The sequence below is a fragment of the Carcharodon carcharias genome, chromosome 2 (assembly GCF_017639515.1).
Source record: "Carcharodon carcharias isolate sCarCar2 chromosome 2, sCarCar2.pri, whole genome shotgun sequence".
Taxonomy (NCBI): Eukaryota; Metazoa; Chordata; class Chondrichthyes; order Lamniformes; family Lamnidae; genus Carcharodon; species Carcharodon carcharias.
Window position 1 is genome coordinate 216,476,355 of NC_054468.1, and position 27,369 is coordinate 216,503,723.

At 44.4% G+C, this 27,369-nt stretch overlaps 1 protein-coding gene across 5 annotated transcripts in view; it reads left to right on the forward strand.

Moving 5' to 3' along the window:
• Positions 1–27,369, forward strand: part of ltbp1 (latent transforming growth factor beta binding protein 1) — a 383,746-nt gene that overhangs the window by 150,556 nt on the left and 205,821 nt on the right. For all 5 annotated transcript variants that reach the window (XM_041215598.1, XM_041215616.1, XM_041215607.1 and 2 more), the window contains one exon: positions 20,431–20,508. In XM_041215598.1, coding sequence (XP_041071532.1) covers positions 20,431–20,508 — 78 coding nt within the window. The remainder of the gene's footprint in view (positions 1–20,430; positions 20,509–27,369) is intronic.

Genomic DNA, 27,369 nt, shown 5'->3' on the forward strand with positions numbered 1-27,369 from the left:
TTGAACTGCTGTAGTCCATGTGGTATAGGTACACCCACAGTGCTGTTAGGAAGAGAGTTCCAGGATTTTGATCCAGCAATAGTGAAGGAACGGTGATATATTTCCAAGTCAGGATGGTGTTGGAGGGAAACCTGCTGGTGGTGGTGTTCCCATATGTCTGCTGCCCTTGTCTTTCTAGATGGTAGTGGTCGTAGGTTTGGAAAGTCCTGTCTAAGGAACCTTGGTGAGTTATTGTAGTGCACGTTGTAGATGGTAAGCTCTGCTGCATCGGTGGTGGAGGGAGTGAATGTTTGTGGATGGGGTGCCAATCAAGCGGGCTGCTTTGTCCTGGATGGTGTCAAGCTTCTTGAGTGTTGTGGGAGCTGCACTGATCCAGGCAAGTGGAGAGTATTCCATCACATTCCCGACTTGTGCCTTGTAGATGGTGGACAGGCTTTGGGAGTCTGGAGGTGAGTTACTCACTGCAAGATTCCTAGCCTCTGACCTCCTCTTGTAGCCACAGTATTTATTCATCTAGTCCAGTTCAGTTTATGGTCAATGATACCCCCCAGGATGTTGATAGTGGGAGATTCAGCAATAATAATGCCATTGAATGTCAAGAAGTGGTGATGGTTAGATTCTCTCTTGTTGAAGATGGTCATTGCCTGGTACTTGTGTGGTGTGAATGTTACTTGCCACTTATCAGCCCAAACCTGGATATTGTCCAGGTCTTGCTGCATTTGGACATGGACTGCTTCAGTATCAAGGGGTTGCAAGTGATGCACAACATTGTGCAATCATCAGTGAACATCCCCACTTCTGTCCTTACGATGGAAGGAATGTCATTGATGAAATAGCTGAAGGTGGTTGGGCTGAGGACACTACCCTGAGGAGCTCCTGCAGTGATGCCCTGGAAATGAGATGATTGGCCTCCAACAACAACAACCCATCTTCCTTCATGCTAGGTATGACACCAGCCAGCAGAGAGTTTTCCCCTGATTCCCATTGATTCCAGTTTTGCTCGGGCTCCTTGATGCCACACTCAGTCAAATGCTGCCTTGATGCCAAGGGTGGTCACTCTCACCTCAATTTAACACAAGAATTAAGACTGACACTCCAGTGCAGCACTGAGGGAGCTTTGCACTGTGGGATGAGATGTTAAACCGAGGCCCTATCTACTTGCCCTGATGGATATTAAAGGCACTATCTTGAAGAAGAACAGGGGAGTTATCCCTGGTGTCCTGGCCAATATTTACCCCTCAATCAATATTGCTAATATTGGGTCATTATCATATTGTGTTTGTGGGAGCTTGTTGTGTGTAAATTAGTTGCCACATTTCCGACATTACAACAGTGACAACACTTCAAAAGTACTTCATTAGCTGCAAAGTGTTTTGAGTCAATTGGTCGTGATAGGCACTATATAAATGCAAGCCTTTTCTTTTGCTAAATTGAGGGAATTTTTCAGTGTGCACATAGAACCATATTCATTAATGAAATGTTAGCAAATTTAATAGTATGGAACTAGACCTTGCTGTCAAGACTGGCCTGGAAAAAAAGGTTTGTGCCGACCTCAGTTTTGAAAACGATACTGTGCTTCTTAAGCAGAGATATTAGTCAGTAAATTTATTTTAATGTATAACTGTGATATTGTTTCTCTTGGAATCATGCAAAGGCCGTGAAATCTGACCAGACAATTGCTGAAAAGCAAAAGCAAACTTGGCATTGCACACGATGACTCGACTATAACTCAGACTTTTATTTACGTTGGCAAACTCAGTCAGGGGGGCATTTGACGAGGAGAGGTATTTTGGTGGTCATGCTTCTCTGATTCACTACTGTTGATTGACTTTCTCCACAAGGACTGCTTGCAGAAACCTTTTTAAAATTCTTTCCAGCTAGCATTTGTTGTACATCCCTTATTGTCCCTGAACTGAATAGCTTGCTAGGCCATTTCAGACTCTAGAGTCACATATAGGCAATGATGGCAGATTTTCTTCCATAAAGGGGCATTAGTGAACAAGATGGGTTTTTAACAATTGATGATAGTTGTTATGGTTACCATTACTAACCTTATATTCCAAATTTGTTAATTGAATTTAAATTCTACCAGCTGCAATGGTGGGATTTGAATGCATGTCCCAGAGTGTTAGCCTAGGCCTCTGGATTACCACTTTAGTGACACTACCATGACACCACTATCACAGTCAGCACTTTGGGTACAATAATTTAAAAAATGTGTTCTATTTCTGGATTCTTTTAACAATGGCCATGAGTGAATTTATTGCCATTTTGGCTTTGGTCTTCTGGACATTTTAAATGAATGGGCCAAAAAATCTGGCGAGGCAGTTGAACCTCCTCACCTGATTTCCCTCCAGCCAGGGGAATATTGAGCAGTCGGGTGCAACATTTGCCTCCCAAGCCTGACGCTGGCGGTAACCTCTCAGAGTAAAATCTTCCACTTTTTCGCTCCTGGCACCCCCTAGCCCCATCAGCTGGGACTATATCGTCGATAGATCGTGGGTGCGCTGCCCCTGATTGGCTGGCTGTTAACACGTCAGGAAGACCTCGCACTTGTCCGGTGCTTTTCCCAATGTCCCAGAGGATTTCACGGCCGATGCAGCGCTCCTCGGGAGTGTAGTCATGGTTACAATGGGGAAGGTAGGGAAACACATAGCCCATTTCCACACAGTGAGATCCTATATGTGCACACAGCAACGATGAATGAACAGATAATCTGTTTTTAGTGACGAATCAATGCTGACCAGGACACCGGGAAAAAAGGTGAAAAAGAGAAACGCTTGCATTTATGTGACCTCTTTCACAAGCTCAGGGTGTCCCAGAGTGCTTTACAGCCACTGAAATTCTTTTTGAAGGTTAGTCATTGTTGTAACAGGGTGCAGCAAGATCCCACAAACAGCGATGTGATAAAGAGCAGTTAATCTGTATTTTGTTTTTTTTGTTTTGGTGATGTTGATTGAGGGATAAAGATTGGCCAGAACTCATCTAGATATATATAGAGAGAGAGAGAGAGAGAGGGAGCGCCATGGGATCATTGTCATGAACCAGAAATGGCAGACAGCCCCCATCCAAAAGGTACCAACACTTGAGAGGCCAACCCTTCCTCAGTACCTCCGTGAGGAGTCAGCCAGGATTCCATACACAGTCCTCTGGAGTGGTGCCTGAACTCTCAGGCTTCTGATTTAGACAAGAGGACTACCATTGAGTCATTGCTGACACAGTGTGTTCCCAAGGTGACATGTAAGATGTAAATCTACAGCAGCACAATAATTTTTTTGGTTATGTTCCTTTACAATGTAGGGATTGGAAAGGGGCGCAGGCTGATCACGTTACTGCCACTGATGGCCCTCTTTCTTCTCTCACTCAATCCCAGCTCACTAACCCTTCCCCTCGGGCCTGTTCTCTGCATGGTACTGTTGAGGAACTTGGTTGACAGTTAAATGGGGTGGACAGTTTTTAATCCCTGTGCAGCTGCTCTGTCTACTCAGCTGCGGCATTGCACTTTGATCAAATATTGGAAGCCAGGGCCAGTGCCTGATAGGAAATACGCAACCAAAATCCTGAAGACACAGGCCTTTTGTGTTTTGGTTCTGCATTTTATTTTGGTGCCTACGGCAGCTTTTGAGATTCAGGAAACAGGAGAGAGTGAAAAGAATACAATCTCCGCTGGGCCCTTCAGCTTCAGCCCTGGTGTGTTAATGAAACCCAGATAGCTGTGCATCTTGGACATCCAGCTGAAGAGTGGCAGCAGCTTTCGGATAGTGTCTCATTTGTACCTGCCCACTCAATAACCTCGACATATCTTCTCCATGAGTTATCACTGATATTCAGGGGAGAGATTGTTGTGGTCAGGAACTCCTAGCTAAAGAAACCCTTTCTTTAACTCTGTCAAACCAGGGATTTGGAAGACTAATCAGAAATATTTTCTTTCATCCCCTTCAGTTCCTCCCTTTCTGGGGTAGGTTTTCACAGCCCACCCTCTGGTACCCCCATCTCACCACTCAGTCATTCTTCAAGCGTGAACTTAGACACTGTGTGCATTAGCTAGCAATTCCACTAGAGGAGGCATACCACCAACCCTGATCCTGTCCCTTGCACTGACAACTGTCTCGGGGAAACACGAGATGTACAAATTTCAGCCATTGTTCTAATTCTGAGTAGATCAGCATGGAGTAATATAAACACAGCAGAAAAAATCCAAATACATGGGTCTAGTCAAAGGTGCAAAGTCCTGTCGTAGTGGAAGGTTTTCATGTATCTTTGAGTCAGGGAGATGTAAAAGGTGATTGATGTATTCTAAGGCCCATCACAAGGATCAAGTCAACAACTTGGCACTTGGTGTGTCATAACATTCAAGGGCTATGGGCCAAGTGCTGGTAAATGGGATCAGGTAGGTAGGTCAGGTGTTTCTCACGTGTCAGTGGAGACCCGATGGGCCGAAGGGCCCCTTCTGCACTGTGTGATTCTGTGATCCTGTGGACTTCACATTAACCCTTAAAGATGGGAAAAAAAATCTCCTGGCGAGTTTTCTCGTGTCCTCCGAGAGAGCATCGAAAACTCAGCTATAGGTACAGTTAAATGGCACTTGACGGACCCACAATCACGGGCTGCAAATGGCCATTTCTCTTTCATTCTCCTTTCTCAGCTGGGGTCACTCCTGTCGATTTTGAACAGCTTTAATTGCTTCAAGAAGAAATGATTCAACGTGCCCTTCATAGATGGTTCGAAATGTGGTTCAGCACTTGGCCAGAATGCAAATGAGTGCTTCACTTTGATTCACATCAAATTGGCACCATTTTTCTTTGTAAATGATTCATGCCATGCATCATCCCACTCTCCAAAATATTTGCTCTCTGGCCTGTTAGCTAGTGTAGTAATTTCTTAAAAATGGTTTAAAAATCTTTCCAGAAGGAGTACATGGACCCAGGATAGTGCCCATGAGGTTGGATCAGGGAATCTGATAAAGGAGGGGAGAGAAGAATGAGCCAGTGGAATGGGCAGAAAGGGAACAGGTGTGAACAGTGGTAAGGCTAGAGAATGCAGATGTTGGTTGTGGGGAAGTGTGCAGATGTGGAACCACACCGGTTCAGTGAGTTGGTGATCAGATTTAAGGATTCACTTAAAGTTCATTTAATTCCTGAGCAAAATACTGTGGATGCTGGAAATCGGAAATAAAATGTTGGAAATACTCAGCAGACCTGTGGAGAGAGAAACAGAGTCAATGTTAACATTGAAGATCGGTGACACTTTGTCAGGGTGGTCTGATGAAAGGTCATTGATCTAAAAGGTTGGAGTTTTACTGGGCTTTTGGAGATGTGCCGGGAGGCGGGAGGGCTGCTAAAATGACGGTGAAAGATGTTGGGAAGGAAGCCCAGTGTCTTCCCAGCACCACACGATATTATGAAAGGCAGCTCACCTGCCTGCCAACCAGAGGTGGGTGGCCAATCGACGGCTATTTTACTAGATTGCCAGAATTTTACCAGTGTTGGAATGGCCCTCCCACCATGTGGGGAGAGTGCCAACTACCTTGGCCTCCCAGTGACCTCCTGGCATGGTGGTGGCAGCTGGGCGCAGAGCCTTCCCTCCCTGAGGCTCCATGCCCTGAGGAGGGTCCCCCCCCAGTGGCAATGGCTTCCCCCTTTGGTTCCAACATCGTTCCTGGAGGGCTCATGCCCCCACATACCCAATTTCTGGGGCCTGTCTCCCTGTCCCTGACACATCGACAGATTTCTTCCCAGCACTTCATGAAGGGAGTGGGGGGGGTGGTTTGGGCATGTGGGGCGTGGGGTGTGTTATAACATGGCCTTCTTGTTCCCCCCCTGGGCCGGCAGCTCCTGATGGTGGTCCTGGCATTGACCTCTTAATTGACCATCGTTGGTAAAATTGCCGCCTTAGTCCTGCCATCTGCTGGTGGGGGGGGTGGGGGGGGGTGGTGGTGGGGAGGGGCAAGAGCAGGAGCGGGTGCGAGCGGGCGGGCTCCCAATCGGCGCCCCAGATTGGGGGCGCGCCACCATTTTGCGTGGGCGGGCCAGCTCGGAAGCGCTGTCAGGGCTGGGGGGGCGGGGAGGGATTCCCTCAGCCAGGAGTGCGCTGCTTTGCACATGCGCGCACACGAGTGCACAGAGCTCCCCGGGACTAAGTGCTGCCTCGGGGAGATTGACTCCGTTTTGAAGCTTTTAATAAAGGAGTTTAAAAATTTTCCCTTTCGTGTCCCCCCGTGTGACACCCTCACACAAGTTGGGACACGTCCATCACTTTTATTGCAGCCTCTCATTAAAATTTTAAAAACCCTCATGAAGCCTCTTCCCGCCAGTGGATGAGGTTTCATGTTTTTTTCTGAAGCCCGCCTGTGCTCCCGGCCTGCCCACCAACCTTGAGTTGGGACGGGCAGGTCCGCTAATCGGCTGAATTGGTTTCTGAATGGCCTCAATAGGGCGGTGACAGGTCGGCGGGCACACAGCTGACTCGGCTGCACCCCCGCTGACCTGAAAATGCAAATGATGCGGGGTGAGGTCGGGAGTTCTGCCTGATGTCACCCCGCGTCATTTTACTTTTCGGCGAGCGGGTCCCCCCCACCCCCACCCCTCCCTCCGCTCGCTGATGGAAAAATTCTGCCGGTGGTTAGGAGGATGGACTCTGCAGAGATTCTTGCTGGGAAAATGCTTGCGTGTTTTTTTTTTTTCTCCCCTGCCTCCCACTGTAACTTTGGCAGGAGCGAGATAAGATGATGCTGAGCTGTACTGGGGAGAGAGTCAGTCACACCAGTTAGGGTGTTTATAGTGTGTGCTTGTTTTAATATTAATAAAGCTTTCTATGATTTCTTCAGCTGAATGGGTCTGACTCCCATTCAATCCAGACGACATACTTAATCATACTAAATGCACATGAGATACATCAGCAGATATCATTAGATTTAAAAAAGCTTCCATAATATTGGGGGGCAGACATCACACACACACACACACACACACACACACACACACACACACACACACACACACACACACACACACACACACACACACACACACACACACACACACACACCGCCCCCCCCCCCCCCCCCGCCCCCAACACCGCCACTGATTCATTATTTAAATTTGGTGAGTGGGCTGCTGATTTTTGGTGGGGCTGGGTGGAATCATGCTGAGGTTGGCACCCATCCTATTTAACATGCCCCCACGCCCCCCCCACCCCAGCCGAAAACATGCCCTGCAGGGACACGTCAAATGCAGCCCATTGTCTTCTCTTTACCAGGGGAACCTATCCAAGGCACCATACTGATGAGCTTGCACTCTTTTGGTTGATGTATTTCATTTTGGCAATCGAGCCACAGCATAAAACCTCTACACAGCTCATCAAATATCAGAGTTCAACAGGGAATTGCTTTGATGGGCAAAGGGTATTTTTCAGGAAAAGTATGTCTTCAATTTCCTCCTCTTAATTGTCTAATATTTTACACAACTGCAGGGATTGATTACTTCCTGCATTTAACATAAGGTCAACCACTAAACCGGAGCGGAGGTATAATAGCACGGAATCCCTTAGTCAGTTGTAGGGTGATCAAATTCTGCCCATCATAGCTGTGTAAACTTTGCTTGTTTATGTTTCATGTTAAAAAGTCAACCATAGACTGAGGGGCTGTTCACTTCAATATTGCTTTCATTAAACGAACACTGTGTTCATTGAGGGCATTGTCATAACCAGTTGAAAGGATTGATTCTTGTATTGAATCCTGTGTTTGTGCAGTAAAATATATAAAAGAACAAGTAAAGGTCACTGTCATTTAACCTGTTCCATTATGCTGCAGGCATCCACACTGATGATGATATCCATTGTGATGGTTATCCCAGGGTAACAGACCTGTTGCTCTCCAGTACTGTTTTTTTGGACTGTCATTAGTTCCAGTTTCAATGCCCTGGTTTATGATTTTAATTCAGTTTAAAGAGCCTTTGTATTTCTATGTAATCGTTGTGTTATTTTCAGTTATGGTTATTGTGCTACTTTCATGAATGTTGGGCTTGATGTTTTTTGGGGTGTAAAAGAGATGTTCTAGTTCAAGGGATTAGTCAGCACGACCTTAAAGTCGTATTTAGACCTGATCTCCATTTGAGTAATAGGTAGAGCTTGCTGCCGTTGACTGCATCTTAGTTGAATGTAGAACACAATAATAATTGAGGTGGGCTTTGTGCACAGAACATTGACTTAGAAATTGGGCAGGGAACATTTTTGCACCCCTCTGAGCTGGAATAGTGAGGCTTGAGACTCTCCAACTATTGGGCATTGGGTAAAAGATGTCCGTCCTTGCCCAATATGGCTGATGGTGCTGTTCCATTTTTATACATGCACACCCTTCTTCCCTGCCATATTGGGGCATTAGTTGTCTGAGTAACGCCCAATAAACAGGAACTGTGCAACCCAAGGTCTTTTTCACATGAAAAAATCTTGTGGTTTCTCTGTTTGCCATAACAGGAGATTCTCAGCTTTTATCCTCCTTACAATTGCATCAGCAAAACTCTCATTCAGCAGCATTCACTTCCAAATGGTTCCTTTCTTAACAGAAGAAGCAAAATATTTATTTCCTGAGTTAATTCCCTCCAACAATGCCCGCGAGGAATGTACCATCGCACATGAGGTGCTTTCATGTGGGCCACCATTAAGTGGATTTAAAATGGTTAAAATGATAGCTGGTCATTAGTGGTTTCTTTATTACCACTTCACTTCTCAAGAAAATCCGAACACAATATGCAGTGCAGAGCGAACCTGAATTGTTGGAAAAACAAAGACATTTCACTGTAGGTAACTTTTCAGGCTGCAGTTTTACTTAATAACAGGTCAGTCGAGATGAGAATATTCAAAGCAGTAATTTTTTTGTAATATTTAATCCTCCTGGATTAAGTAAAGGGTGGAAGATTTTACATTATGGTATTTTTTCTGTGCAGAGAACCGTAGAATTTGCAACATAGTCAGATGATTCGGTCCATCCTGCCAGTCTTAATGTTAATTCCTTTACCAGAGCTATCTAATCCTATTCCCCTGCCCTTTCCTCACTCTATTCATATTCCGTTTTGAATATTTGTCATAGCACCTCCCTCAATTGCCATTCTGTGTTCTAAAATTCCTGGAACGTCCCCTTTCATTCACCTAATGACAGTCCTGAGTTTCTACCTCCTTCTTAGTGATTTCCACTCGCAAAGCTTTTTTCATAGCCTCTGATCACAGTGGTTCTCAAACATTTATGTCTGCGGTCCACTTCATTACATACCATTAGTAAATTATTAATTCATACCAGAAACACAAGTATAGACATTTTCATATGATAAACATTAATACTACAATAGAACACGTTTATTTGAAACATTCCAATATATCCTATAAAATCACCACAATAATCTCTTCCTGAGAAACTAATACTTACCTTGCATCTCTATTAATCAAACAAAATCAACAGGAACATAAATCTTGCTGATAAAACTACATTGTTGTTTCTTACGCATTTGAAGACTTGCTTGTGTGAGGTCACATGATTGATGGGCTGAGGGTTCTGGCCTGTTCTCTCGTGTGGCCTTGGCTGTGACATTAAGCGTCATTGACGCATTTTGGACCAATCTGCGGACCACCTGAAGGACCCTTGCAGATTACCAGTGGTTCACGGACCACACTTTGATAACCTATTGCCCTGTCCCCTGTTGAACTCTTCTATGTGACAAACTGATTTTTCAGCTGAATTAATCTTCAAATGTACGAACAAGGAGCAAGAGTAGGCCACTCAGCCCTTTGAGCCTGCTCCGCCATTCAATAAGATCATGGCTGATCTGACTGTAACCTCCTGCCTTCCCCCGGTAACCTTTCACCCCATTGCTTATCAAGAATCTATCTACCTCTGCCTTGAAAACATTCAAAGACTCTGTTTCCTCTGCATTTTGAGCAAGAGAGTCCCAAAGACTCACAACCCTCTGAGAGAAAAAAATTATTCTCATCTCTGTCTTAAATATGCGACCCCCTTATTTTTAAACAGTGATCCCTAGTTCTGGATTATCTCACAGGAGGAAACATCTTCTCCACATCCACCCTGTCAAGATGCCTCAGGATATTATATGTTTCAATCAAGTCGCCTCTTACTCCTCTGAACTCCAGCGGATACAAGCCTAACCTGTCCAACCTTTCCTCATAAGACAACCCGCCCATTCCTAGTATTAGTCTAGTAAACCTTCTCTGAACTGCGTCTAATGCATTTACATCCTTCCTTAAATAAGAAACCAATACTGCACACAATCCAGATGTGATCTCACCAGTGTCCTGTACAATTGAAGCACACTTGTTATTTCTCTGGAAGCTGTCAGTCATAGTCAAGCTGCTGAGGAGAGGCTAGGCCAACCTGTGCCTTGTACCACCCTAGCCCCTGTCGCAGAATAGTTGGGTCAGGAGTGCCTTCAAGGAGAAATCAAAATCAGACTTGTAGAAAAAGAGGGAGAAACGCATTTTAAAATTGATGCTTCAGCAGGAGTGCTTTGGTGGGTCAGTGATTTGCATGTAATAACCTGTGATGTTACAGATTGGGATTTGTAGTTTTGATTTCCTGTACTGTCATTTTCGGGATGTACTGACCTGTGCCACCAGTACCTGACCGGTCGGTATCAGATGGAATCAGGCAGGAACCTCGTTTGCTGATCAGAGTCCAGTGATGTACATAAACCACCCCTCCTCCCCATGCAATCGGAACGGTCTGCTGGGCAAGGCATGTGCTGTGCATGGCCCCTTCAGTGAAACTTAGCGGTGCATCAGAACAGGTCGACCTGAGGAATAGGATGGCTGAGCTTTCTGACAGTCAAAATCCACCCTTACAAATGTGTTATGCAACGGGTTTGAATTTTTCAGAGGAGAATAAAGTCCCACCGCTGGGGCTGAAAGTGAGAGGTGACCCTCCTCCGTGTGGGTGGTGGAACCCTGGGGTGGTATTTTGGCGGCAGTGTCCAATGAAGGATTGTAGCCCCGCCCCGTAGAGCTTGCGGCCCAATCAGAGCACTGACAGCACAGCAATCTCGCAGTGCGACCGGTAGTAACGGCTGATGCTGAGGCACCGAGGAGAGGGAGCCTCAATGGCGAGGTGTCCTGGAAGATGAATAAGTTTGTTTGAGGAAGGTACGGAGGGGCAGAACTTGGCGATCTGGGGGTGGCGTGGGGGGGTGGGGGGGGGGTGGGGGGTGCTGGGGCAGGCCGTGCAGAGGAGGGTTATTCTGATGGCAGCACCTTTAGCTGAGGGGGCAGCCACTGCTCCTGGGGTACTCTCTGTGGGCCGCAGACCACACATCAGGAAGGCCCCTCTGTCCCCCACACCGCCTCGGGAACTAGGCATGGCTTACCTGACAGTCTCCCCACATGGGCCGATGCAGATACAATCCCTGGGAAGTGGCCCTTAATTGGGCAATTAATTGCCTCAATTGGCCACCAGGTGTCGCTGAGGTACCCGCCGCTGGCAATATGCATTGGCGATGAAGATGTCGGGCTCTCCTCCCAACGCATTCCCCTGCCATATTACCAGCTCTCTCGCCTCCCAGCCCAACCCAATGGGCTGGTAAAATTCAGTCCAGTGTTTCTTGAATGTATGCTTAAAACACAAAGGGGTGAAACCGTGTCACATCTACTGTCAGTGATACTGATACCAATCGATCGGCCACTTGGATGGGATGAATAAAGGGTGGTAGATGCCATGCCTTCTGCCCAGTTCAAATTTAACCCTCATAATAAATGCCCGTAACCTGGCAATGTCACTCAGAAGCCTCAGAATCTTGGTGTGCTTGCTGTTGACATTCAGTTCTGGAACTAAGGAGAAAGCCTTCTGCCCTTTTTAGCTCTGCCATCCCTACCTCACTAAGCACAACACTTAAACAGAGTAAGTTTGGAGAGCTGCTTGGCTGGCACTGCGTTCTGTCTGCAACCCAAGTCACTTTCCACTGCTGGAGGTGTCACTAGCTGCTGCCAAATCCCTGCCTACAGCCCACACCAGCTGAGTCATAATCCATCCTACAGTTCAGTTGCAGACTCGCAGACAGTGGGAGAGGAACTTGACACTTCCTGTCTACTGTCTGATTTATGTTCACCCACAGAATGAAAAGTAGGACAACCTTGCCTGCTTGTTTACTTGAATGTAATTGGAGAAAATTGATTCCAATCCATCAAATCCAGTGCCAGCACTAGACTCCAGAATTCATTACTGCTTAAAATGCCCTCAGTCCTACAATTTCTGATTGGGTCCTAAAGCACAATATTCAGTATTTTTGGCTGCCATTATGCCAGCACAAAGTACATTGGCTGCTCCTGTGCATAAAGGTGGCCCAAAACTCTTGAACCAGGTCAGGACTCTGAAGCTGAGAGTTGTGACACCCCTTAGCTCCCACAGTGTCCGCAGTCTAATTCCAGTTAAGTTTCAAAAGTGCCCAGACAGCCCACTAAACCACTTGGGAACTCCTTGAACTTCATTGGGAATCCCTTTAACCTTTGGAGAAAGCAGAAAACCCCTACTGGCCGTCTCACCATATTCATAGAGGTGAATTTCCCTGCGACATTCCTGGTTTTCCATTGGGGGAAGAGTCTCAGAAATGCTGGAACATCGGCATGAACAGTGTTTTTATTGTCTTTCTAAGGTTTTATGCCGTAGACAGCACCTACAATCAGGACTGGTGAAGGATGGAATTGTGAAAATTTCGCAGGACGCCTTCACCGTTTGAAAGAGTTCCGGCTGACAAAGTGATTGGGTGTTTCAAATGTAGTTTTTCCCCATTTGAAGTCCTTGAGGGTGCCTATTTTGCATGCCAGTTAAAAAGGAGGCTGAGTGACTGAATATCCCTGTGATCTCTCCTGCTATGTAGAGAATAGCAAAGCTGATTGGAGTTGACACCCCTGAGGTGTTGCCCCCCCCCCCCCCCAGCCCCCAACCCCCTCAAGCCATCTTGGAAATTGCTGGGGCTGGGGGTGGACATGAAGTTTGGTAACAGTCCCTTTAGCTCCATCATGCTTCTGTTCATTATCCTGGGTTTCAGTCGGCAAAGTACCTGGATACCAGGGTCAGTGGTGAGAATGTAGGGAACCAACATTCACCAATAAGGTAGCCTAAAATACAGAAGCCAAACTATGAGGTATGAAAGGCAGAAAAAAAAACAAATGTGTAAACAAAAAGAGAAAACGCTGGAAGCACTCAACAGGTCTGGCAGCAAGTGTGGACAGAGAAACAAAGGTAATGCTTCAGATCCTTGACCTTTCATCAGACACTGAGAAAGTCACAAACCTGAAATGTTAACTCTGGTTCTCCCTTCACAGATGCTCCCAGACCTGCTGAGCATTTCCAGCGCTTACGTGTTTTTACCTCAGATTTCCAGCAGCTGCAGCGTTTTACATTTGCAAATATATAAATATTGCCTCCAGTCTTTTCAGTAGCTCCTGTTCATTGGCATAGCTTCGAATGGACAATTGTTGTCTGGAGGATGGCTCCTGATTTCTGCAGCAGATCACAGCCTGGCACATTCAGTCTGCTTTGTATATAAATAGAATTCCTCCCTTCACTGATCCTCAATTTTTCAAATGTCGTTGCACCAATATTTTCTCAAGGAAAATCCTTTACGTTGGTGACCTGTGAAATATATTTTTATGACTGGGAGATGCTTTTGTCTTGTTCAACGCAACTGGGACTTATTTCCAAAGGAGAAAAACAGTGGTTCTGTGTATAATTTAGCAATTCAGTGGCAGAAGAATGTAGCAAGTGATTGTGTGTCGGAAGGTTACCATGACAACCTAATTGGTGCCTGCTTTTAAGAAACAGTTATGTTATTCTGTCTTTTCGCACAAATGCTGTTTAGTTCCTTTCATCTTTCTCCCAAAATGCTACTTAGCAATCAAAATTTAATTAATTATTTTTCAATAAAATTATGCGCTGGGACACGGGTGAAGTTGAGCAATGTTACAGAGGTGGAAAAAGGTGATCTTAGGGATGATGTGAATATGGGCTCGCTTCAGGATCAAATGTGCAAGATAAATTTTCCAGTGCTTTCAAATTGTTAGCCAAAATATGACTGCAGGTTCTGAGTGACAGTAAAGTGAATCTTTCTGGACATCACCATCTCCATTCTCCTTGTGTTGTTGCAGTGCATGAGACAGGAACCAGTTAACACCATCCAATTCAGTCTTGGACATTAGCCTCTAGATTTCTTTTGTTGCAAGTGGGCTTTGTGCTGTGCACAGTTTCTCTTGGTCAGCCTCCAATTCTTTTCCCTGGTGGCTTTTATTTCCATATTTGCTAAGGGCTCTTTACGTCAGTCATTCTCTGAATGTGACCATCTTCTCTCCTGGTCAGTTACATAATCAGTGGTGGCATCTGTGCTATCTAAAGCACACCTTGATTCATAACTTTGTGTTAAACCACCTGATGTTAAAGAGCTGTTGAGCTTCTTTGGAATGGCTTTGTTGGACTGCCGTAGTTCTGATCCAAGTAAGAGTACAGCTTGCTGTGCGCAAGTTGGCCGCTGTGTTCCTTACAGTACAACAGTGATGACACATCAAAGGTACTTCATTAGCTGTAAGGCCCTTTGGGATGCCCTGAGGCCATGAAAGGCACTAAGTAAATGCAAGGCTTTCTTTTTCGTATGATGGGCAACAGTCAAACCTTGAAACAGCAGGAAATTGGTGCCCCTCTGCTCAAGGAGCCCTTAAAGCTTTGGGTTGGTAACTGGACTGCAAAAGCTGTGCACCGAGCCAGTAAACTGATGCAAGCTGTCAATGATATGAACAAATACTCTATTGACGTGTTGGGCAGGAGAAAATGCTGTTGGCCAGCAGCTGATTCCACAAACCCCAAGCAGCTAGAGCAGGCAGGGTGACTGCCAAGAATTCCTCTTAGCAGGCAGGTTTTTCTAAGTTGTTGCCACTGTACTGTGTCCAGCTTGTTCTCTGTTACAGGCTAGATCTAGTTATAATGGCAGTAACTTTTCCACCCGCGCTTTGTGCTCCCTCAGGCAAAATGGTGGACAGCCGTAACCTTTTTTGTTCCAAGCTTATTGAACCTTCGGCTCACTGCTGGACAAATAAAGTTGAACAAAATGAACACCTCACGGCTCCAGACTGGGGAGTAACTGGCGGAGGATGGGCTGGGTGAAGGAGGGAGAGAGGATTGCGAGGGGAAGGGCAAAGGGACAAAGACACTAATAGAGAGAGATATTTCTTCAAGGGTCCACCAGGAGAGATGGACCCTTGTTGAGGGAGGAAGTGGGGTGGGGGTGGGGGGATGCGAGATCAGGGTTGTGGGGGCGTGGGGTGCATTTCTGTCTCTGCTGGAATTGTAAAAGATAATTACTCTTGGAGCCTAATGAGCTGATGTGATAATATGTTTTATGCTTTGACTCATGGAATAATGCCATGGAAAGTCCATTAATATTGGATTACGTTGTTTTTTTTAAAATCTCAAATGTAATAAATATCAATAGATTCAAAGGATTTCAAGGCTTTAGTCCAGGCTCAAAGTTGAGAGTTACAAACTGCTTGTTCTTTTACTCACAGCTCATAGCATCATCTCAATTCTCCATTCAATTTATATCTAATAATCACTCTTGGCTATTCATTATTCTCTTTATATGACATTTTATTATTCTCTTTATCCACTGCTTCGTACAGTTTAAGGTGCAAGCAGTTTAGTTGGCTATGCTGCACTAATCGCTCATTATGAGGTGTGATTATAAAGACTGTTCCAGCACACTTTATATCTCATATTAGGAAAAGGGGCCGATGAAATCAGAAGGAGCAGCCAGTTTTGGGAAACATGCCCTTTGACAATGTATAACACATTGTTCCAGCCGTTGATGGACGTGGACAAATCCATGTGTGAGGCAAGGGTGGTGGTTGTGGGGGGGGAGGGGGGGGCAGATTAAGAACTTATGCTGTGCTCCTTTTTCAATCTTGTAAAGCTGACCTAGGAATATTGGGTGTTAGCAATTCTTAATCTCAGATGTGGTAGAATTTCTGACAGAATATGCCTTATTTATGGCTACTGTCAAACAGGGGAACCACATACAATAGTCATTCTATGCCATGCCTCTCATAATAGTGCACTTTTGGGTTTGTTTTCAGAGGTAGGGAATGAGGTCTTCAGTGGTGAAGGGAAGATCCATTGTACATACCCTTCAATTAAGCAAATAGCAATGGTGGGAGCTTCAGAAGTAAGCAGGACCCTATCGAGGACACCTGTGTATTATTTTGTGTGAAACAAACACACTGGGTTGAAAGCACATTATACAATACCATAATGAATGTGTTAGCTCACATGATGGTTTGAAATTGTGTTGTGCAATATCAGGAATAAATGTAAATGCACTCATACCAAATATTGCACAGCATGGGTGGATTTTACTCCGTCCTTGGGTGAGCACTGGGAGGCGGGGGGAGTGCCATTGAATCAGGAGGAAGGTGGGAGTGATGGGGCTGTGGACTGCCCATCACTTCACCAACTTCCTGTGAATCAGTCAAGGATGGGGGCAGCCTTCTGCCCCGGAGGCCAATTGCCTCCTGCTGCCACAGGAGATGGGCCCTACACCATTTGGGGAGGCCTCCAAGTGAAGGCCGGTGGCCTCTTTGAAGGCTGGGGAAGGTGGGGGGGTCCCTCCTGATCAGGCACCCCATAGCCCACAGAGGGTTCCCCCAGTGGCAGCAGCCGCCCCCTTGAAAAGACAGCCCACGCCCTTGACAATGACCCCACGCCCCTTCTCCCCAACACTTGCTTGACAAGCCCCAGTGAGCCAGACTCATTTAATAGGTTCTGGGGCCTCCTCCGTTGTTGCTGCTCTGGACCAACTGCAGTCCCAGACACCACTCTCAGTGGCACTGCTGGGACTCGAGCTGCTGGCCTTCCGATTGGCAGGCAGCTCTTGGAGGCGAGATCTTCATCTTTTAAGGGATGAAGTCCCAACACCAGGCAGTTAATTTGGGCCTGGGCTCCATTGGGGCCACCACTGCTGTCATTCCATTTATCCCCATGACTATGACCCAAATGATTAATACTTTGTAGTAGCAAGCATTCCCAGATGTCTAGCTGTATGATCTGCAAAAAAATCTAGTCTACCCATTGGGTGTCAGTTTACTCATGTGCATGGGATTTTAATTCTACCAAGTTTATAGATACATTTTGTACTTTTAAAGGCAAAATTAATTAATCTCCTGTAGGTTAAAGTGTCAATACAATCACCATGCTAATGGACTGTAGCTCCTCAATGTTTGATACAGTGGTGTTGACAGTTTCATTGGGATCCTCAGAGTAAGACTAGTTTCTCAACTAAGGATACGAATGTGGGTTTGGAATGTTAGTATAGGTAAGGGCATGTGTAGAAATTAAGAAAGGAATTACAAAAATGAAGTATGTACATAGGGTTGCCAACTGTCACTGAAGCCATTCCTGGAGATTTTTTTTTTTGGAAAACGATTATGTCATTGATTGACCTGTCAGTTCAACCCGTGCACAATACTGGAAGAGCTACACTGCCTCCTCCCTCCTTATAGCTGCCCTGCTCTTGCTATTATCAGTCTGCCAGGAACTGCGAACGGAGGCCACATTTAGTTTACTGCCTTAAAAATATTGATAAGTATTGTATACTGTATGTTATATACCGACTACCCTGGCACTCAGTGATTAGATGTTTTTGTGTCACAGTTACACAGTTAGTGCAAGATTTTCACAATGGAGTTATACTGTGCATTGCCCAGCATGGGGTCACTGCCAAACATGCAGTATAACTGCAGCTTTGACAATTTGAAATGGATCAGTACTAAATTATTCCCTGACTGGCAATCCCTTACATATATTCGCTCAATCTCTTACAGCGTTTTTTTTTTACACTTGAACATTAGGCCTTGAAAACTAACCTCAATGCATCTCAGTTTAGCTTAGATAATAGACTGTCGTTGTTGATTTATGGTGGTTTTCAGTTACTTCTGGCAGAGTGAGATGAAGGACAATTTGCTAACTATGGCCGGAAAACAATTCCTGAATTTCTGTAACGTTTCCAGTGTAACTAATCCCAGTCTAAATAACTACATTAGCTCAATATGATAAGAGAAGCTCACTAACGTGAGTCTTCCAAGTTGTTTATAGCTGTTCACTTAATTGCTCCCTCCTCTTATCTTTTTCTCAGTTCTCTCGGTCTCTCTCTCTCTCTCTCTCTCTCTCTCTGCTCTCGAGTTTGAGGCTCAGGCAGCGCCGGCAGGAAAGTAGGCTGCACAGCAATGTTTGTGAGCGCAGCACGCGTGTGCAGCCACGTCGCTGCATAGTTTTATGTCATCACGCTGCACTGCGCAGCTGCTGCAAACGCAACCAACACTGTGCAGTGTTTATGAATGGACCGTGGCCAGGGCTGACCCAGAGCTTCTGTACGAATCACAGAATTATCGTTCTAAAATCTTTCAGATTGCTTTGAGTAGCTGCCGGGAGATTCATGGTGAAACTGGCAGTCTCCAGGCCATTCCGAGAGGGTTGGCAACCCTGTTAGAGCAAAGCATTTCTAAAGATGGTGCGTCTGTAAGCTGAGTGTGCCTTGTGTATTGAGGAACGAAAGATATTGAAGTGTTTAAAGGGCTCCAGTGTCCCTTCATGACTGAGAATGTTAGGATTGCAAAAGACAGCGATTGGTTAATTGCATTGTGCCCAGCCCTGAGCTGACCATTTCCTGTCTTTCATCAACCCCAGGGCCATAAATTCCACATCAAAGATACCTGGAAAAACTCAGCAAGTCTGACAGCATCTGCGGAGAGGGATACAGATGATGTTTTGAGTCTGTGTGACCCTTCATCAGAACATTCCACCACTGTTTGTTGAATCAAAAATTGATCCAGTCCCTTCTGAATGCTTCAGCTAAGACAGTATTCACTGCACTAAGACGAGAGTGTAACCTACACATGATGATGTTACTTGTTTTGTCAGCTTAGTTTTATGGTCTCTGGTTTGCCCATTGTGACTTTGCATATGACAGCTTCTCCAACCAGGATATGGAGTCCTGTCATTCTTTTAAAAACTTTGAATTTCATCCTCCTATTAACTCATTTGCTACGAGATTTCAATTAAACTCTTCGGGAATTCCTTATTACTCAATCATTTGAAAGCTGCAATATTATAGTTATCTTTCTTTGAAACCTTTTAAGTCATCTTCTTTTGAGTGTGACGATGGAACTGAGCATAAATTGGGGTATGTAGTGACTGTTTTTCAGGCGTTAAGTGTCCTCTTAGCTTCCTAAAATGGACACTCCTGAACTTTGAGGCTGGAGTGTTTGAGGCTGCAAGTTTACATGTCTTGGATTTATATTCAGTAGGTTCAGCCATATTTCTCAATAGCTCATTTGACCTTGCAGATGCTGCATTGCATTATACCCTGGCTCTGAGTAGACCAACCATTAAAACTAGATATTTGTCCTGCCTCACCTTATTTCATGGTATACCTCCATTTGGAATCAGACTTGTCATTTCTAGTACTAATGTGAGTTACCTCAGTGCTATCTCCTTGCTCTAAACATCTTGCTTTCCCACAAAACTAGCCTCCATCAAAAATTTGGAAGTATTGGTGAACTTGTATCCTGGTCTGGAATTTCCAGGAGGAATTTCCCGATCTGTATGACCCTAACTATAACAGAAAATCTGGAGAAACCAGGAGGAAACAGATATTTGTGCGGATTCTCTGGAATCTGCATTGTATGTCCCAAGGAAGATCAGGCAAACTCTGGGGAAATTCTATCCTTCTATTGTTTATTAATAGTGTGAAGATTAGCAGCTTTAGGATTGCACATTGGATTATTCCATTGTTTTTAGCTCTCCAGCTATTTCTACTCAAATAATGCTATCATTAACCTTTCCTCTTTGTTTCCTTCATCACCTCATCTGACCTTGGTATCTATTAATCCAATGTAGAAACTATTGAATAATTATCTATGGCTATGTATCTTCTAAATGATAATACTTAACAACAAAGAGAAAAAACAGAAATAGGATGGCCCTCGAGTGACTTTCACTCAGAGCAACTGTGTTCATTTATAAGTCACTACTGTGCTGTCTGATTAGTTAGCAAGATTTTCTGAGTCATTCACTTTGAACAGTTGAGCTGAAGCTGTAGGGAGGCAGTCCCACGCTCATCCATATTAAAGTGGTTGCCTGGTAAGCAGCAGCCTATTTAATGCAGGCACTTGAGAATGAGATTGATAGTTATTTGTTGACTCTTCAGTTAGGGAATTATATCTATTTATGACGCCAAAGAGAAATGCTCTCCATGATTTGAAGTGCTTGTAGACCTGGTATACATGGTTTTTGGTGATGTTTTATTTGTACAGTATCTATTTTTTCTCAATCTGTCTTTAATAGATAGATACAGGTAACGATTGATTGCTAATGATCTGATTCCGTTTCAATTGCAGCTTTCCCTATTCGAGGAAATGGGCAAATGGTGGAATGTCCCCTGGGTTACAAGCAGGTTAATGCCACACATTGTCAAGGTAAGTGTGTTAAGAGCTCTCCAGTTGACAGATTTCTCAGCCATGCCTTATGTAAGCAGTAAATGCTGTTCCAAAGGCTCGTTTTGCCTTGGAGACTGTCGTTTTCAACTGCAGCAAAAATATTTACGAGGCAAGAGGGCTAGTCAGTCTACAGATGATGCCCCTCACATGTCTGTCACACTGCAGAAGTACTGCTGCTGCTGAAAAACCAGGAGGTTTACTTGACATTGTGTGATGTTTCTTTAAAAAAATAATTACACATGACAAACCCAAACCTGGATGTGAATTTAGATTTTTAAACATCAGAGTCTGTTTAATAGTTGACTTCATCTTATGCTAAACTGTTACCCAAAGCACTAAAACCCACAAGACATGCACCCCTTCCCTTTCATTAATTAGTCCACATGTGTAACTATGCAACCGGATGCATTACTTGGCAAAGAATGTATTATGTAAAGATATTTCCTTTCCCCCATAAATTAAGAATTAAAGGGTAAGAAATGACTGCAGTCAAATTAAATATGTCATATTTTAGAAGAGTTGAGCTTTAATGAAGGGAGACAAAAACTAAGGAGAGTTATAAAATGCAAAAGGAAAAAGGCTTAGCAAAATAGAATGCGATAAGCATATACTGGAAAGGGTGAATAATATTTATTTAACGCACAAGCCATAATATATTTAATATAACCCATATCGAAGTAAATTAAATCTAATATTATTGCTAATTTCATCAAGAGATTCTTCAATAACAGTAGCTTCCACTGTGTCTTTAACATGAAAAGCAACCTAATGATAAGTAGGGAAACAAGTTCTAAGCCACAGATAGCGGGATTGGGAGATGGTTAGGCTGTTAGAATATTGGGTGGAGCTTTCAACTTTTTTGGGGTGGCAATAATTGGCGGCTTGTTATACACCCAACTCGATGGTCCTTTGCATTGAGGGTGTTGTATAACAGGCGGTCAATTTGCTACCATCTGTCTCACTCCTCTGCCAAAAGTTGAAGTTCTGTCCATTGTGTGGGGGTTTACATGGAGAGTGTGCAGAAGTGACTCACTGGGATGGCACCAGACCCCAGAGGCTTTAGTTATGAGGTAAAACCTTGGGGATCAGAGAAGATCTGATAGAAGTGTTCAAAATTATAGGGGGTCTTATCAAGGTAACAAAAGAAAATTTCTCTTCTTTGGCTCTTGGGTTGAGGTCATAAATTTAAGATCATCAAAAGAGTGAAAGGAAAGATTAGGATTTCTTTCATGAGGACATTTGTTACAATGTGAAAAGCCCCACTAGAAACAGCCACAGAATTTATCACCGCTTTTAGAAGGGAAGTGGATAAATATTTGAAGAAAAATGGAAGGGAAGTCAATGGATAGCTCTTTCAGAGAGTTGGCACAGGCATGATGGACTGAATGGCCCCCCTTCGGAGCTGTAAGATGCTTACGGTAAACATGTGGGTGAGATGCGTGGGACCTATGTCAATTGGAGTGGCATTGTAAGAACCCTGGCTGGACTGTGAAAGCTCTGAGCCAGCCTGGAAGCATCTCCTGGCGGCCCGTGTAACTCTGACACTTCCCCTGCCCACCCAGGACACCTCTAGCACAGGACCAAAAAATAACAACAGCCCTCCCCAGCCCTATAGATGGTAGTAATGCATCAGATGAACACTGGCCCCAAATAGCATGCTGTCCTCAGCAGGCACGTCACTGGAACAAGAACCATAAATGTAACCGGGTACTGTGACAAAAACTGATGAGTCACTTCACAAGCTGTATACAGAATATATCTGTATTCTCTTAAAGAAAATAGAAAATAGAAAAAAAATACTGGCACTATAAAGATACTGAAAAGATCAAGAAAATATTGTAATATTTAAACAAAGGCCCAACAATGAATGTGGTCGATACAGAGTTGAAGCTCCCTCTGCACTGTCCCATCAAACATTTCCAGGACAAGTTTAGCTGAAACAGGCACAATGTATATACGTGTCCTTTTTGTGTGCAAAAAAAAAGGACCCCGTGTATTCATATACCTAGCTTCCAGTACACACAAATGTCCCACATTGCGATCCCGACTGATAATCTTAAATTGGTTGTCAGCATAATTCTGAGCACACTGAGGATTAATCAGCAAATGTTGTCCAATCACAGAGTCACACCTAAAGTTGGACACTGTTTTGAATATCAAACAGCAAGTCACAGCCATTGTTCGCAACAGGCAGGGTACAGACCGTAACCAACCAGCCTGTGCTTGCAAAACTCAAAACGTACACTGTGCCTAAACAGCTAAACAAAATTAGTGACAGCCATTTGCTGGCTCATTCCTCAGGGCAATCCCTTGACCAATCAGGAAAAAGCTGCCTGGTTTAAATTTGAAACAATGCTTGGCAGTTAATTGTCAGTCACCACCAGTGGTACATTCTCCATGGCAATGCCACTTGCCAACCAATCAGCGCACTCTTCATATACAGTATAAATTGTTGTTTTCCCCCTTATATTGGCATTTTTGCGAGTGTCCTGATGAGTGCAAGATGAAAAGCTATGACGTGTCTCTTTTTTCAGCAATACTAAAGAAAATATAAATTGTAAATGATTACTGGCCCTAAAAAATGATAACTGGAAAACAAGAAGGAAAGAAACTATTCAAATGTGTAAACAAAGGTCAGACACTTGTATCAACTCACTGCTGTTATGCTGGAGTGGTACCTAGAAGAAACTAAAGAGTTCAAGAGCATTCAGTAGAGTTAATTGATACATTTATAAATAAATTGATTGATTAAAAAAATAATGGTGAGAAAATGCAACTTGCCTTCACAAGGAGTAGTTGAGATGAATGGCCATTGAGGCATTTAAGGGGAAGCCAGATAAACAAAAGAGTGAGGAAAGAATAGAAGGATATGCTGATGATGTTAGATAAAGAGGTGGGAGGATGTTTGTGTGGTGCCTAAACACTAACACGATCTAGTTGGAATGAATGGCCTGCTTTTGTGCTATATGTTCCATGCAATTCTATATAATCACTCAAAATGGAATAGGTTGATAAAAGACTCGCCATGGTAAATATTTCTTGTAATTTTTTTGAAAATGGAATAGAGTAACGAAAGTAAAATTGCAAGTGGGTGTGTAAGTGGTATATATAAAATTCCTTACAGGAGCATTGTACTTAAAGTGAAATATTATGGTTCAGAAAGAGTTTGAATTTGAAAATGATTTGGTTGAACAGTAGGAGATCTGGGATAGGTAGTAATGACAGGATGTCTAAAAGCGCAGCTGTGAGTATCATTTTGCCTAATCGTCACTGTGTCACAACGTGTTCATGATATGGGTATTGAATTAAATAGTGTGCTTTGTTTTTTACACATAGCAAGATATTTTGAGCAAAGGAACATTAGAAAGAAATTGTACAATATAGGAATATACCTCAGGACTTTAGTTCATACATTTGCCATTCTGTTGCTAAATCTAAGTTCATAGTGCACTGAGAAATGTAAACATCGCACTTGAATGTAACCAGCTCACCTGATCCTCCTTGGTACCTGTAAACTGACCTAACCACTTACCTGTGCAACCTCCTACTGTAGCACCATCTAGACTATACTGTTGCCAAATGCCCAGATTCCAGGGCATCTTGGACTTCACCGTTTGAGGTTAACAACCAGGGTGTCGGGGGATGGTGGGCGCTGAGCTTCTCCCATTTAACTCCTTAAGAGTTTAAAATGTTTTTTTCTTCGTTAGAGTTATTCCAGAGTATGCAGTGAATATCTTGCCATGACTGATGCATTACCATGATTTGAATTGCAGGGGTCTTTAGGACAATATCTTCTCACGCAAGACGGAAACTATATTTTGTGTCTTTTCAGTGTCACATATTTCCTTGGGGGAGATTAAAGGCTTGCTTTTTTTTTCATACATGCAAGCACTGTGATGCTTGATTTAGCAATTAACTAACCATGGAATACAAGGTGCTTGCTAAATAAGTCAACTGCCGGAAGAAATGCGAGAATCTTTGTTGAACTTTTCCATTCTGTAATACTGGTTGAATCATGTAGTATTGTGCAACAGTCTCTGTGGGCACATTTACACCAAAGGTTTAGTTGTTGGTGTGAATTTTTTTTTTAAATACTGGGATACTGGGGAATTGTTGGTATTCAGAGGGATCTGGGTGCCCTTGAATATGAATTACAGCAAGTTAACATGCAATTGCAGCAAACAATTAGGAAAGCAAATGGTCTGTTAGCCATTAGTACAAAGGGATTGGAGTAAGAGCACAGAAGCACTGCAATTGGGTGGGGGACTTGTTGAGACCACATCTGGAATATTTCTACAAAGATTTGATTTCCTTACCTAAGGAAGAATATACGTGCCCAAGAAGGAGTGCAACAAAAAGTTCACTCTACTGATTGTTCAGATGAGAGGATTGTCCTATGAGGAGGCATTGAATAGACTGGGCTAAAGTCCGTGGAGTCCATTTTGGTTTGAGATGAGGGTTCATTTCTTCGCTCGAGGATTGTGAATCTTGGGAATTCGCTATGCGGTGGATGCTCAGTTGTTGAGCATATTCAAGTCAGTGGTTGACAGATTTTTAGATACTGAGTGAATTAAGAGATATGGAGGTGGTGTTGGGAGGTGTGGCTGAGGTAGAAGATCAGTCATGAATGATGGAGCAACTTGGTGTTTTGGGTAGAGTGTGGCGCAGGTGCACCAGATGTCCTCTCCAGTTCCTATTTCTCATGTTCTTACATAAAGCCAGATGGTGATGCAGCTGAACGGACTCCAAAGTGAACTTAATTTACTCCGGCATGGAACAATTGGGCCGAATGGCTATTTTTGTGCTGTCACAGAGGGGGAGGGGGAAGGCAATAGCATAGAGGTATTGTTGCTGGACTAGTGATCCAGAGACCCATGCCCTGGGGACCTGGGTTCAAATCCCGCCATGGTAGATGGTGGAATTTGAATCCGATAAAAATCTGGAATCAAAAGTCTAATGATGACCATGAAACCATTGTTGATTGTTGATTGTTGTAAAAACCCACATGGTTCACTAATGTCCTTTAGGGAAGGAAATCTGTTGATCTTACCTGGTCCAACGTATACGTGACTCCAGGCCCACAGCAATATGGTTGACTCTTAAACGCCGTCAGTTGGAACAAACCACTAGAAAGTCACAAAAAAGGAATGAAACCAGACGGACCACCTGGCGTTGACCTAGGCACCGGAAACAACAATGGCAATTTCAGCCCTGCTGACCTTGCAAAGTCCTCCTTACTAACATCTGGGGGCTAGTGCCAAAATTGGGAGAGCTGTCTCACAGACTAGTCAAGCAACAGCCTGACATAGTCATCCTCGCGGAATCATACCTTACAGATAATGTCCCAGCCACCACCATCACCATCCCTGGGTATGTCCTGTCCCACCGGCAGGACAGACCCAGCAGAGGTGACAGCACAGTGGCATACAGTCGGGAGGGAGTTGCCCTGGGAGTCCTCAATAATGGACCCCATGGAGTCTCATGGCATCAGGACAAAGATAGGCAAGGAAACCTCCTGCTGATTACCATGTACCACCCTCCCTCAGCTGGTAAATCATTGCTCCTCCATGTTGAACAACACTTCAAGGAAGCACCGAGGGTGGCAAGGGTACAAATTGTACACTGGGTAGGGGACTTCAATGCCCATCACCAAGAGTGGCTCAGAAGCATCACTGCTGGCTGAGTCCTAAAGGACATAGCTGCTAGATTGGGTCTGCAGCAGGTGGTGAGGGAACCAACAAGAGGGAAAAACATACTTGACCTCATCCTCACCAACCTGCCTGCCGCAGATGCATCTATCCATGACAGTATCAGTAGGAGTTACCACCTCACTGTTGTGGAGACGAAGTCCTGCCTCCACATTGAGGATATCCTCCATCGTGTTGTGTGGCACTACCACCTTGCTAAATGGGATAGATTTTGAACAGATCTAGCAATTCAAGACTAGGCATCCATGAGGCACTGTGGGCCATCAACAGCAGCAGATCTGTACTCGAACACAATCTGTGATATGGCCTGGCATATCCCCCACTCTACCATTACCATTAAGCCAGGGGATCAACCCTGGTTCAATGAAGAGTGCAGGAGGGCATGCCAGGAGCAGCACCAGGCATATCTAAAAATGAGGTGTCAACCTGGTGAAGCTATAACACAGTGCTACATGCGTGCCAAACAGCATAAACAGCAAGTGATAGACAGGGGTAAGTGATCCCACAACCAACAGATCACATCTAAGCTCTGTGGTCCTGCCACATCCAGCCGTGAATGGTGGAGGACAATTAAGCAACTTACTGGAGGACGAGGCTCCACAAATATCCCCATCCTCAATAATGGAGGAGCCCAGCACAACACTGCAAAAGATAAGGCTGAAGCATTTGCTACAGTCTTCAGCCAGAGGTACAAAGTGGATGATCCATCACGACCTCCTCTGGAGGTCCCCAGCATTGCAGACACCATTCTTCAGCCAATTCGATTCACTCCACATGATATCAAGAAACAGCTGAAGGCACAGGATATTGCAAAGGCTATGGGCCCTAACAATATTCCGGCAATAGTTCTGAAGCCTTGTGCTCCAGAACTTGCTGCACCCCTAGCCAAGCTGTTCCAGTACAGTTACAACACTGGCATCTATCCGGCTATGTGGAAAATTGTCCATGTATGTCCTGTACGCAAAAAACAGGAAAATCCAGCCCTGTTAATTATCGCCCCATCAGTCTACTCTCCATCATCAGTAAAGTAATGGAACGCCTCATTAACAGTGCTATTAAGTGGCACTTGCTTAACAATAACCTGCTCACTGATGCCTGGTTTGGGTTCTGCCAGGGCCACTCAGTTCCTGAC